The sequence below is a fragment of the Typopeltis vanoorti genome, chromosome 6 (assembly GCF_054136105.1).
Source record: "Typopeltis vanoorti isolate ZY-2024b chromosome 6, IOZ_Tvanoo_1.0, whole genome shotgun sequence".
In the NCBI taxonomy this organism is placed as follows: Eukaryota; Metazoa; Arthropoda; class Arachnida; order Uropygi; family Thelyphonidae; genus Typopeltis; species Typopeltis vanoorti.
Window position 1 is genome coordinate 17011080 of NC_143554.1, and position 13011 is coordinate 17024090.

Genomic DNA, 13011 nt, shown 5'->3' on the forward strand with positions numbered 1-13011 from the left:
TTTCTTTGTATGGTGGGTGGTTGAACTGTGGAATGCATTGCCTAATAGAGTGGTGAAAGTGAGAACGGTCAATGAGTTTGAGGAGTGGTATGATAGACTGTGTTTCCTAGGAGGAACCTCCCATGATCAGTCTTGATAGACTTTATATTTCCTAGGAAGGACCTCACGCAACGAGTCTTTTGATTCCATGGAGGCCTAAATAATAATAATAATAATAATAATAAATAAATCCAGCACAAATCTGTGGGATTTGTTAACTGAAGTGAATAACTACTGTAACAAATCTGATATGAAAATTGATAATAATAAGAGAAAGACTATGAAAATACATAAGAACTGTGAAAAGATCAGATACATCTGAATGGAAAACCCATAGATCATAAAACATTTCAGCTGTTTAGAAACAATTTTATTGCTACCTTACCAATGTTCATAGCGAAGAATTTATGGAGACAAAGAGTGTTGGAGTAATTACTTTACTTATAATTAAGAAAATAACACTCAGCATTATTTAGAAATAACGATCTTACTTTACCTTACTGTGTAGTGTCATGCAGCTTATGTCCTGTGCATCAGGAAAACATCTATCTGTAACCTATAGAGCATTCAGAACATGATGGCAGAACCCCAACACATGAAAATCTTAATATAAGAGGACTGTAGAGATGTATTTAACATATTTCTACTATAAAACTATTTTTATTTACTTCATTTTTTTCTCTATCATCTGTATATTATTATACTGATATGTATAAAAAATTTATTTTATTTTGTTAATTAATGTATTTTTTGTAGTGTATATACAGTGATACCTCGGCTAACGAAGATAATTCGTTCCAGAATCACATTTGTTAGCTGAAATCTTCATTAAGTGAAACGTGATTTCCCGTAGGTTTCTATATTATTATTATTATTATTATTATTTTGGGCAACTTCAAGGAGTCGACAGACTCATCGAGAGAGGCCCTAACATCATGTCAAGAACAACTATTCAACATTCACACAGTATCTATCATACCTCACTTTGAACTCATTCACGGTCATAGCACCCACAACAGACTCTGGCAGCTTATTCCACTCATTTACCACTCTCCAAGTAAAAAAACCTAGCTCTAACACCCTTGTTAACCACATTCTTTCCCAGCTTCCATGTATGGACCTAGTCCTCCCACCACCAGTCCTATTCTCAAAAATATCTTCTGGATTAATCTTATAGAAACTGCTTCAGTAATTTGAATGTCTCAATCATATCACCCCTTTTCCACCTATCAACCAATTTTTGCAACACACAAATCTTCAATCTGTTCTCATAAGGTTCATTCCACAGACCTGCCACCATCTTGGTCACTCGTCTCTGGATCCTATCCACCTCCTCCCATTCAGGAAGAAACCCTGGCACCCATATCTGGGCACAGTAGTCCAGATGGAAATTATTTAGCCGCTTTTGCAATGTGTCCCCTAAACTTCAACTCCCTATCCACCAACACTCCCAAATCCCTGGCCTCATCAATCTCCTGGAGTATGGTTCCACCAATGTGATATACTGCTGCTAATCTTTTCACTCCAAAATGCATAACCTTACACTTTTCCACATTAAATTGACATTCATTTTTCCTAGCCCAGTCTTCCAAACTATCCAAATCATCCTGCAAAATTTTGACATCCTGTGCACTCACAATTGCTCTACCCAACTTTGCATCATCAGCAAACAAGTGAACATTTCCTCTCAGATCCTTTCCTATATCGTTAATTAACAAATTGAAAAGTAGTGGTCCAAGAACAGAACCCTGCGGCACACCACTAGTCACAAGCCGTCTTTTGGACTCCACTCCTGAATAAACCACTCTCTGGTATCTCTCCATCAACCACCTTCCTATCCATCTCACCAACCCTATATCCATCCCCATCTGCTCCAGTTTACTGATTAGAGTTCCATATGGTATCCTCTCAAAGGCCTTGGCAAGGTCCAGTAGAATCACTGTAAACTCATTACCCTTATCCAGTTCAGCCGTCACTGTGTTATAAAACGTGAGCAAGTTACTGAAGTATGATCTACCCTTCACAAAACCATGTTGCCCCCATACAGTATTCCATTTTCATCTATCCAATCCTGTATTCTTCTCTTGACTAGTTTCTCCAAGACCTTGACAACGATTCCTGATATGCTAATCGGTCAGTAATTTACAACAGTAGTGTTGGAACCTCCTTTATGCAGCGGAACTTTTTCCCTTCTTTCCACCCCCTTGGGACTAACCCAGACCCGAGACTCAGATTAAACAATATGGTCAAGGGTACTGACAATTCTTTAGCTGCTTCATGTACGACACGAGCTGGTATACCATTCTATCCCACAGATGTATTGACATTGAGGTTTTGCAATAGACTACTCACCTCCACCTCATTCACCACAATTCCCGTATAATGTATTGGTTCATTCATTTCTGCAATGTCACCACCTGGATGATATACTCTTGCAAAGTGCTCGCTCAGTAATTCAACTATATCAACTGATTCAATTACCTCCCTACCATCAGCATTCTTTAAAATCATTCTGCCATATACATTTTTTCTTTTACTTGCAACATATCGAAAAAATTGTTTAGGATTCTCTTCAGCCTGCATGGCCAATGTTCTTTCGTAATCCTTTTTTGCTTTTCTTACCACACTCATTACCCTTCTGGCCTGGACTTTATACTGTTCATGTGCTTGCCAGTCACCTTTGTCCTTAAATTCCCTCCATAGTTGTTTCTTTTTTTGTAGCTCAAACTTAATGGTGTTATTCATCCATTTAACTCCTACATGATTTATTATTCGGACTCTAGGTATACAGTCAGCCATTGCTTCATGCAAACACTTTTTAACCGCCTCCCATGCACTGTCAACTTCTAGCCCTTGCAGTTGTACATGCCATGGCACAGTACCAATCAATCTCCTAAGCTTGTCATACTTACCAACCAGATAATTCCACATGTACCCTGTCTTAATTGTAAATTCCACACCTTTAGCCACTTCCCAAGTCAAGACCCCATGATCACTCTCACCAATTGGTGGCAACATGGTCATATTTGTTACAGCCAAATTCTCAGATGCAATTACCAGGTCAAGCACTCTCTGACCCCTAGTATATTCCATTACATGCTGTCGCAGATAGTTATCCCTTAATAACCGCATAAAATCCAATTCCTTCCTCCCATGTGTCCTCTCCTCCTTCCAATCAATGTTACCATAGTTGAAATCTCCCATAATAATTACCCTCCTTCCACTCATTTCTTCTATTTGCTTATGCATAGTATCACCACCATCTATTCCATCACCTGGTCTATAGCAGCACCCAACTGTATATTTTGTTCTGCTAGTTTCAATCTCACACCAAATAGCCTCAAATGTGCTCTTTTCTCTATCCTGCAGTTCTACTTCTATTCTCCTTGGCTGTAGCTCATCCACTATCATCAATAACACACCTCCTCCCCATTTTATTCTCCCTGTCTCTCCTGAACACACCATACCCCTCACATTCAATCCCACTAGCTGTGTCATCTTCTGTCAGCCATGTTTTACTAATGCCAATAACCTGTGGTCTGTAAGTGCCAACCAAGGCCAAAAATCTTCCCTCTTGTTTCTAATACTTCTGGCATTTGTATACATGAATTGCAGAAGCCAACTTTATTTATAATTAAGAAAATAACACTTGATGTTTTAGCTGCTATATCAAGGTCATCATCAGGAAAACATACATATGCACAGGACACAGGCTACATTACACTGCGCAAAAGTAAGATACATCAAAATGCTTTGTTAATCATTTACCCTAGTCTGACCTAGCATCAAAATAGGGATGTCCCATCCCTATTTTGATGCCTTATACTAACTATCCCATTCTGATTCGTGGTCTTTCCTACTCTCTTGGGCATATTACACACATTCACACACTCAACTGTCTCCCTAAAATCTGTATATCTACTTCCTCCCCCCTTAATAACTGTAGTTTCCCTGGTTCTGTACATTCACTTCCACTACATTCAACAACACCTTTTCAAGTCTCCGTACACCAAATCCATTTAAATGTAAACCATCCATTTTATATAACTCCTTTCACCCATCGAACTCATTCCACACATCCACAAATTCCACACCACTCATCAAACATAATTCATGCATAAAGTCATGGCCCTCCTGCTATACTCTTCACTGTCATACCGCGGCAACAGACATTCTATAGAAAATCGTTTAATTCGTTCTGGATGTTGCCTACTATTTAAAGATAAGTTTTATAAAATAGTAAAAAGCACACTATAAAAGGGCAGGCTGAGATGAACAGCTACCCAATTAGATGAAGAAGAATGGAGAGTAGAATGAAAAACTGACGTTCTTTACACTATTATATACACTTTATTAAACTGAAAAAATGTACACGTTTTTACTATTCTTCCAAATTTTCAAAGTTTATTTAAGGTAAGTCTCCTCTTCTTTAGTAGCTGACCTCTGTCTCTTTGCTAAAGGAGAAGTCAAAAATCTGTCCAAAGTTGATTGAACTTCTCTTTTTTTTTTTCAGAATGTTTTTCAAGTGATTCAGACACTTGACTTCAACCAAGGCACAAAGTCTGTTCATTTCAGCTTTGTTGGGATGCCACTTTGTAGCCAAAGACTGAAACTCTTCCCAGTAGTGTAGCATTTTTTTAATGTCACCTGTTGGCATTCTTCCCTTTTTATTGCTGTCCTCCTCCTCTGATGAGCATTCTTTATCTTCCTTGTCTCTTTCCTGATTCAGTTGCTTTTTCAACTCTTCAAGATCTTCTGTTGTCAGATCTTTTGAGTGTTCTTCAACTAATTAACACAATCAGATGGAAAAGATAAGCTCCTGGAATGGCCCGACCGTTCATGTTTGCTGCTTTATATTAGCGCATGCATCCACTAAAACATTCGTTAGCCAAGTCCAAAAAACAGCAAAAAAAAATCATCGTTAGCTGAAAAATTCGTTAGCAGAGTCACTTGTTAGCCGAGGTATGACTGTATTTTATTTATTATTATCATTTATTGTTTTACTTTTTATTTATTCACCAAAGGTCAGACTAGGGTAAATGATTAACAAAGCATTTAGATGTATCTCACTTTTGTTCAGTGTCATATAGCTTGTGTCCTGTGCATATGTATGTTTTCCTGATGATGATGATCTTGATATAGCAGTTGAAACATCAAGTGTTATTTTCTTAATTATAAATAAAGTAATTACTCCAAAAAAGTGTTTCTGTCTCCATAAATTGCTCACTATGAATGCTTACCTTCGTGTAACCTTAAAATGTGTTTTGTATGTAATAAGAGAAAAACTGGTCAAAACACTAAAGTAACTATGAACAAAGAGTGTTTTACTTATGGATCTGAGAGACGAATTAGAAATAAAACAGTTGATCAAAAAGACTGGAAACTACAAATATGAGAATTTTCAGAAAAATTAGGGCAGTAGCATCACAGGCAGAATCATATTAAAAAATGAAAAGGTTAAGAAGGAACTTGACACTGTCAGCATTCAAGAATATGTGAGCACAGTTAATCTCGGGTGATGTGGAAAGGAAAAGACACACAGGAAGAAGATCTAGATGGACTGATGCAGTTGCCTCATAAAACTGAACTTGACAGTATAACAAATATTGGAGTGCTAACAGAAAATAGAATTCATTTGTAGAAAAACTGTTGCTAGGAAGTTAGCAAACTCTTTATGTAGAAGAATCATTGTATCCTAGTCTGCACGGCTAGCCTAGTGGCTTTGCGTTTCGCAACCATATGCCTGGGGAAGGAGTGTCCTGGGTTCGATTCCCATTGCCGACGCGAGGAGCTTAAGGATCTTCCTCAGCCATAGCCAAGTTAGCCAGTCTTGGGCGTGGACAACAGGTCCACGCCCAAGCAGGCAAACCGGCCCCGTGAATACACGGATCTAGAGCCAACCCCCCCCCCATGAGGGGGGGCTCAACTGGCCCAATAAGGATGGGGGAGAAAAGAGAGAAAACTCCATATGAATAAATAAATAAAAAATTGTATCCTACATACCTCTGGACGGTACATATCAGGAATTTTTTATGATGATTATAAAGACCACTACATAGGAATTCCTTTTATGAACTTCTTTATTATTAATAAGGTTAAGAACTTCATGTCTATTTCGTAGAATTTCAGCAATATTCAGATCCCACTAGAATGTGAATAATCTTTCAATGTGAGAATGATGGTTTCACCAATTAAGACACCACAGCCAGTATTAATACTATTCCAATGTGAATTCTCATTCATATACTCATACTACATCACTGTCTATCTTTTTCTCTGTGTAGAATGTGTCTTCATGTTGTCACAGCACTGACTCAGTAAAAACCCTTTGAAAATTAATCTTTACAAACCCTTTAAAATAGAATAATTTATAATCTTGAATATAAATGTGGATGGAAAATGTCATATTACCCATATTAAATTTCAGTAATATCTTTTATATATACAATAGGAAAAAAGAATACCTCCAAATCTGCACCAACTGCTTTTGCAAGATCAGTTTTATTGATGACTAGGAGGTCACTTTCAGTAATTCCAGGTCCTCCTTTACGAGGAATTTTATCACCACCTAATTAAAGCAAATTAAATTCATTAAAAGATGATAAACTAAGTAATATCACTGATGTATAAGAAAATATAACACTGACTACCTTAAAAAAATTGAATACAGTGAAACGTTTCTCAATTTAGAAATCAGAGTTTGTTTATAGAAATATCAAACTCTTTTTACCATAAAATGCAAAAATACTTGGGGAAAAATATGAATATATACATTATACAAATTTGCAAACATTCAATAAGTTATAAGAAATTAACATTTATCTAAAAGGGTCAGAGGGATGATATAGATATACCCTTTGCGAGAAAAAGGAGAGAGAGAGAGAGAGAGAGAAGCAAGTTAATGAAAAAAGAGCAGTTTTTCCTACTCTTTCCTGATATGTTACATAGTTCATAAATTCCTCACTGAGGAGAGTAAAAGAAGCTACTGTCAAATAATTGTAGTTGAGCGTTAAAAGCAGTTCTGATATCTAGGAATGTTTTTTCTTTATTTTTCAAAAAATCACACTATGAAAGCATCATGCTGGGTTAAATTGATATTCTTAACTAAAGTAGTGATGTTCATTCAAAGAAATTCCTTTTTTACAGCATTGGAGGGGGGGGGAGGAATGCATATGTGATGCAAATATAACAAAAGATAAAACTTTGTTTTTTTATATTTTTTTTATGATACCACCACCCTGCTTCTAATAAATAAGATGGTAAGATGGTAGAAAGTAAGATGATAGTCTTACACTGGTTAACAAAAATCACTTGCCAAAAAACCTCTGTGTACATATGTTTATGAGGGATTCAAAACCACAGCTATTGGCTCGAGAGCAGGTATGCTATCCACTCAGCCAACAAGGCTGGAAAATGGTTTTTCAGAATAACATGCGTATTGTCTAGTTTAGCTCCAAATGCTTTCTGACTGGAGCACGGGTATAGTACACTTCAGGACAAGAACTGGATATTCCTATTCTGCACACCATTAATAGAGCAATAAGGTGGGAGAAAATCAGCATCTCTCTCTCTCTCTCTCTCTCTCTCACTCCCACAGAAATAAAAGTTACTCTGTCAGATTACTAACTGACTGGCTGTTTATAGATTGGCCATGAATGAGTTTTTGTTTTTTTTCTAAATTTCAATCCCATCCATGAAAGGCTGAATCAAGGGTTTAGATACCCAGATACTTGATACTAAACAGAGGTGAAAATTTCCTTTATAAAAATATTATATTAACATTACTCAGCATGACTTTCGTAGACATATATTTTGAAATATAAATTTGTATGTGAGAGAGAAAGAGAGTGTGAGTGAACCGCACACTCTTGAAGAGGATCCAGGGAAGTTGTTTTCTTGAGTGCACTTTGCAAAGATCACCTCGTCTGTGTACAAATAACAGTCATGGTGGCTGAACGATCGAATAGATTGAGAAAATTCATATCTCATATCACATATTTCATATCTTAAAATTTCATCCACAGATTAAATTTTGTTTTAAATTGAACAGTTTATCTTAAAATTGCTAAAACAGGCATCATCTTCTTAACCAATCTATTTATTGCAAAGAGCCTCTATAGCTCAGTTGGTTTCAACTAAGTCCTTTGGCTATAAAAACTTGGGTTCAAATGTCATTTAGGATGCAAAGAAACTTCATCAGGCTCTTTCAGTTGAATATTGGTTTCACAAGGAGGTGGCAGGGTTTTCCTCCCACAATTAGACAAACAGATAAACAAAATTAGTGCATAAATTGCATGTTTTCCCAGCTGGGAAAACATGCAATTTATGCAGTAATCTGAGCAAGTAATGAGCATTAAAAGCCCTTAAATACCACAGACTTATTTATTGTAAGAAAGAAATTTTTCAGAACATATGTAAACAACTCATCATTCACTAACAATTAAGCTTAATTTTGTGACTTGAAAATGCATTATTATTATTATTATTATTCAGGACCTCCTTGAAGTCAAAAGACTCATCATGGGAGGTCAATCTTAAACAACACAAATTCTATTGTACTATTCCTTAAATTTATTCCCTGTTCATTCTCTCACCACCCTACCAGACATTAGATTCCATGGTCCAACCACCCTCCATACAAATAAAAACTACTCTCACCTTCTCATCACTCCATCCATAACTCTCAGGAATGATCTCATGCCCTTGATCCTTCCTCTTGTTTTACCATATGTGTCAACCTTGTAACTACCTCTCAACAGTTTAAATATCTCAAACACATCACTTCTTCTATCTATCAAACTCTGTAATCAGAATGCTCTCAGTCTATACATAAAAATATAACGGAAAAACTCACGTAGAAAAATTATTTAATGGTATAATTTTCGCCCGTGTGTCACAGGCATCTTCAGTACAATTAGGCACAAAAATTAAACATTAACTGACAATTCCAAAAAGCGCCACCTAAGTAGCTGGTGTAAGATAACTAAAAAGGTCAATAACTTTCCTAAAAAAAAAAAAAAAAAAAAAAAAAAAAAAAAATTAATACAATAAAAAGTTAGGAAAGATTAGCTGATTTGTAAAGTACTATCTCCCATAAAGGGGACAGACGTAAGCCGTCGGATCTGTTTAAGTTAGGAGAATGAAGTAGAGTTTCACATGCTTCTTTATAAAGGCGTTCCATGAGAAACTGACTTTTGTGAAGAACTCTTGTCTTTTTCCAATGAACTCTGTGTCTAGTGAAGATGGCATGTTCTGCAAGTCCAGACTTTTCAGGTTTAAAGTATTCAATATAAGATTGGTGTTCTTCTAGCCGAATGGAGGCAGATCTTCCCGTTTGTCCGAAATAACATAATCCACAAGAGCACGGAATCTGGTAGACACCTGGATGATTGAGATGTGGAAGCTTGTCCTTTGGAGAAGCGAGAAAGGTGGAGATTTTTCTAAAAGGTCGAAAGGCAACAAAAATATTCAGTGGTTTTAAAATTTTTGCTATACGTTCACTGATGCCTTGTATATAAGGGATGGTAATGCGCGTTATTTCCTCTGTGTTTGAAGAGGGAGACATATTAAATCTACTCAAAGTTCTTTTAATGAAGCAATTCTTATAGCCATTAGATAGAAAGGAAGAAGTTATATATCGTATTTCTTTCTGTAAAAGATCGTCTGTAGAACAAAAGGAGTGGGCCCGATGAACCAGTGTTTTAATAGTTCCTGCCTTTTGACTGGGATGGTGATGAGATTCCGCATGGATATAATGGCCTGTATGAGTCTTCTTTCTATAAACTGAGAAATGTAGGTTACCATCTGGTTGGCGAAGAATTAGAAGATCTAAAAAGGCTAACTGCTTATTTGATTCTACTTCTAGGGTAAACTTGATCCTAGGATGAAATGCGTTTAACTTATTGAGAAATTGTTGAAGTTCATCAGAAGAGCCATTCCATACAGCAAAAATGTCATCGACATATCTGAACCAATGAGTAGGTCTGGGAGAAATATTGTCAAAGATACGTTGTTCAAAATGTTCCATAAAGAAATTGGAGATAGCAGGAGAGAGAGGATTACCCATTGCTGTTCCTTCAATTTGTTGATATAACTTATTTTTAAAAGAAAAATAACCAGAATTTATTACAAAATCAAATAAGTTTACAATGTCTGAAGGAAATTCCTGTTGTAGTAATTCAATACTTTCCGAAAGAGGCACATTTGTAAATAAAGAAACAACATCTAAACTGATCATGATATCAGAAACGTCCAAATGAAGATCTGAAATTTTATTTTTAAAATCCAAAGTATTTTTTATATAAGTATCAGTTCTTCTAGTTGAAGAGGAGAGTAAATTAGATAAAAATTTTGAGATTTTGTAAGTTGGGCAACCTATACAATCTACGACTGGTCTTAACGGAATGCCTGGTTTATGAACTTTTGGAAGACCATACAATCTAGGTGGACGACCGAAGAAGGTTTTAAGTTTTTTCTTTTGATCTTCATTCCATGTAGATACATTATCTATAAGAGAATTAAGTCTCTTCAATTGACTCCGGGTAGGATCCGATGTAAGAGGCCTATAAGTTGAATAGTCGCGAAGTAAAAGAGACATTTTTCTCTCATATTCCTTCCTATCTTGAATCACTACAGCCTTCCCCTTATCAGCTTTCGTAATTATTAAATTATTGTTATTCTTCAGTGATTTCAATGCTTTAAATTCAGAGTAAGAAAGATTAGGACGAGGAGGCTTGGCATGAAAAAGAATTTGTGCACATTCAAAACGTAAAATGTCTCTTTTACTTCGCGACTATTCAACTTATAGGCCTCTTACATCGGATCCTACCCGGAGTCAATTGAAGAGACTTAATTCTCTTATAGATAATGTATCTACATGGAATGAAGATCAAAAGAAAAAACTTAAAACCTTCTTCGGTCGTCCACCTAGATTGTATGGTCTTCCAAAAGTTCATAAACCAGGCATTCCGTTAAGACCAGTCGTAGATTGTATAGGTTGCCCAACTTACAAAATCTCAAAATTTTTATCTAATTTACTCTCCTCTTCAACTAGAAGAACTGATACTTATATAAAAAATACTTTGGATTTTAAAAATAAAATTTCAGATCTTCATTTGGACGTTTCTGATATCATGATCAGTTTAGATGTTGTTTCTTTATTTACAAATGTGCCTCTTTCGGAAAGTATTGAATTACTACAACAGGAATTTCCTTCAGACATTGTAAACTTATTTGATTTTGTAATAAATTCTGGTTATTTTTCTTTTAAAAATAAGTTATATCAACAAATTGAAGGAACAGCAATGGGTAATCCTCTCTCTCCTGCTATCTCCAATTTCTTTATGGAACATTTTGAACAACGTATCTTTGACAATATTTCTCCCAGACCTACTCATTGGTTCAGATATGTCGATGACATTTTTGCTGTATGGAATGGCTCTTCTGATGAACTTCAACAATTTCTCAATAAGTTAAACGCATTTCATCCTAGGATCAAGTTTACCCTAGAAGTAGAATCAAATAAGCAGTTAGCCTTTTTAGATCTTCTAATTCTTCGCCAACCAGATGGTAACCTACATTTCTCAGTTTATAGAAAGAAGACTCATACAGGCCATTATATCCATGCGGAATCTCATCACCATCCCAGTCAAAAGGCAGGAACTATTAAAACACTGGTTCATCGGGCCCACTCCTTTTGTTCTACAGACGATCTTTTACAGAAAGAAATACGATATATAACTTCTTCCTTTCTATCTAATGGCTATAAGAATTGCTTCATTAAAAGAACTTTGAGTAGATTTAATATGTCTCCCTCTTCAAACACAGAGGAAATAACGCGCATTACCATCCCTTATATACAAGGCATCAGTGAACGTATAGCAAAAATTTTAAAACCACTGAATATTTTTGTTGCCTTTCGACCTTTTAGAAAAATCTCCACCTTTCTCGCTTCTCCAAAGGACAAGCTTCCACATCTCAATCATCCAGGTGTCTACCAGATTCCGTGCTCTTGTGGATTATGTTATTTCGGACAAACGGGAAGATCTGCCTCCATTCGGCTAGAAGAACACCAATCTTATATTGAATACTTTAAACCTGAAAAGTCTGGACTTGCAGAACATGCCATCTTCACTAGACACAGAGTTCATTGGAAAAAGACAAGAGTTCTTCACAAAAGTCAGTTTCTCATGGAACGCCTTTATAAAGAAGCATGTGAAACTCTACTTCATTCTCCTAACTTAAACAGATCCGACGGCTTACGTCTGTCCCCTTTATGGGAGATAGTACTTTACAAATCAGCTAATCTTTCCTAACTTTTTATTGTATTAATTTTTTTTTTTTTTTTTTTTTTTTTTTTTTTTTAGGAAAGTTATTGACCTTTTTAGTTATCTTACACCAGCTACTTAGGTGGCGCTTTTTGGAATTGTCAGTTAATGTTTAATTTTTGTGCCTAATTGTACTGAAGATGCCTGTGACACACGGGCGAAAATTATACCATTAAATAATTTTTCTACGTGAGTTTTTCCGTTATATTTTTATGTATAGTTATGTCTACTCACGGTTTACCTCTTTTAAAACTTATTGCTCTCAGTCTATCCACTAACATTGTACAGCTCTGATATAATTTTTGTTATTCACCTTTGCACCCTCTCTCTAAGATGAATTTATCCCCTTCAAATCCCAACAACCAAATCTGAGCACAGTAATTCAGATATGGTCTGATCAGGGCCTTATACAATGGAATTATTACTCTTCTTTCTCTGTGATCAGCATCATTCTCAGTAATGCAGAAATCCTGTTCATTACATTCACCACCTTTGCAATATATCCTCTAAACCTAAAGTTTCTATCATCCCAAGGTTCCTGGTCTCCACTTCATCTACAAACAACTGAATATCCTCCTGCAATCCATTGAAAATGTCATGCATATAAAGGTTAAACAATAAATGTCCCAGTACAGAGCCTTGTAGA

General features: G+C 36.0%; 1 protein-coding gene across 2 annotated transcripts in view; it reads right to left on the reverse strand.

The window, feature by feature from the left end:
* Window positions 1-13011, reverse strand: part of LOC150105312 (uncharacterized) — a 121459-nt gene that overhangs the window by 22922 nt on the left and 85526 nt on the right. For both annotated transcript variants that reach the window (XM_090394689.1, XM_090394690.1), the window contains exon 6: window positions 6504-6607. In XM_090394689.1, coding sequence (XP_090250815.1) covers window positions 6504-6607 — 104 coding nt within the window. The remainder of the gene's footprint in view (window positions 1-6503; window positions 6608-13011) is intronic.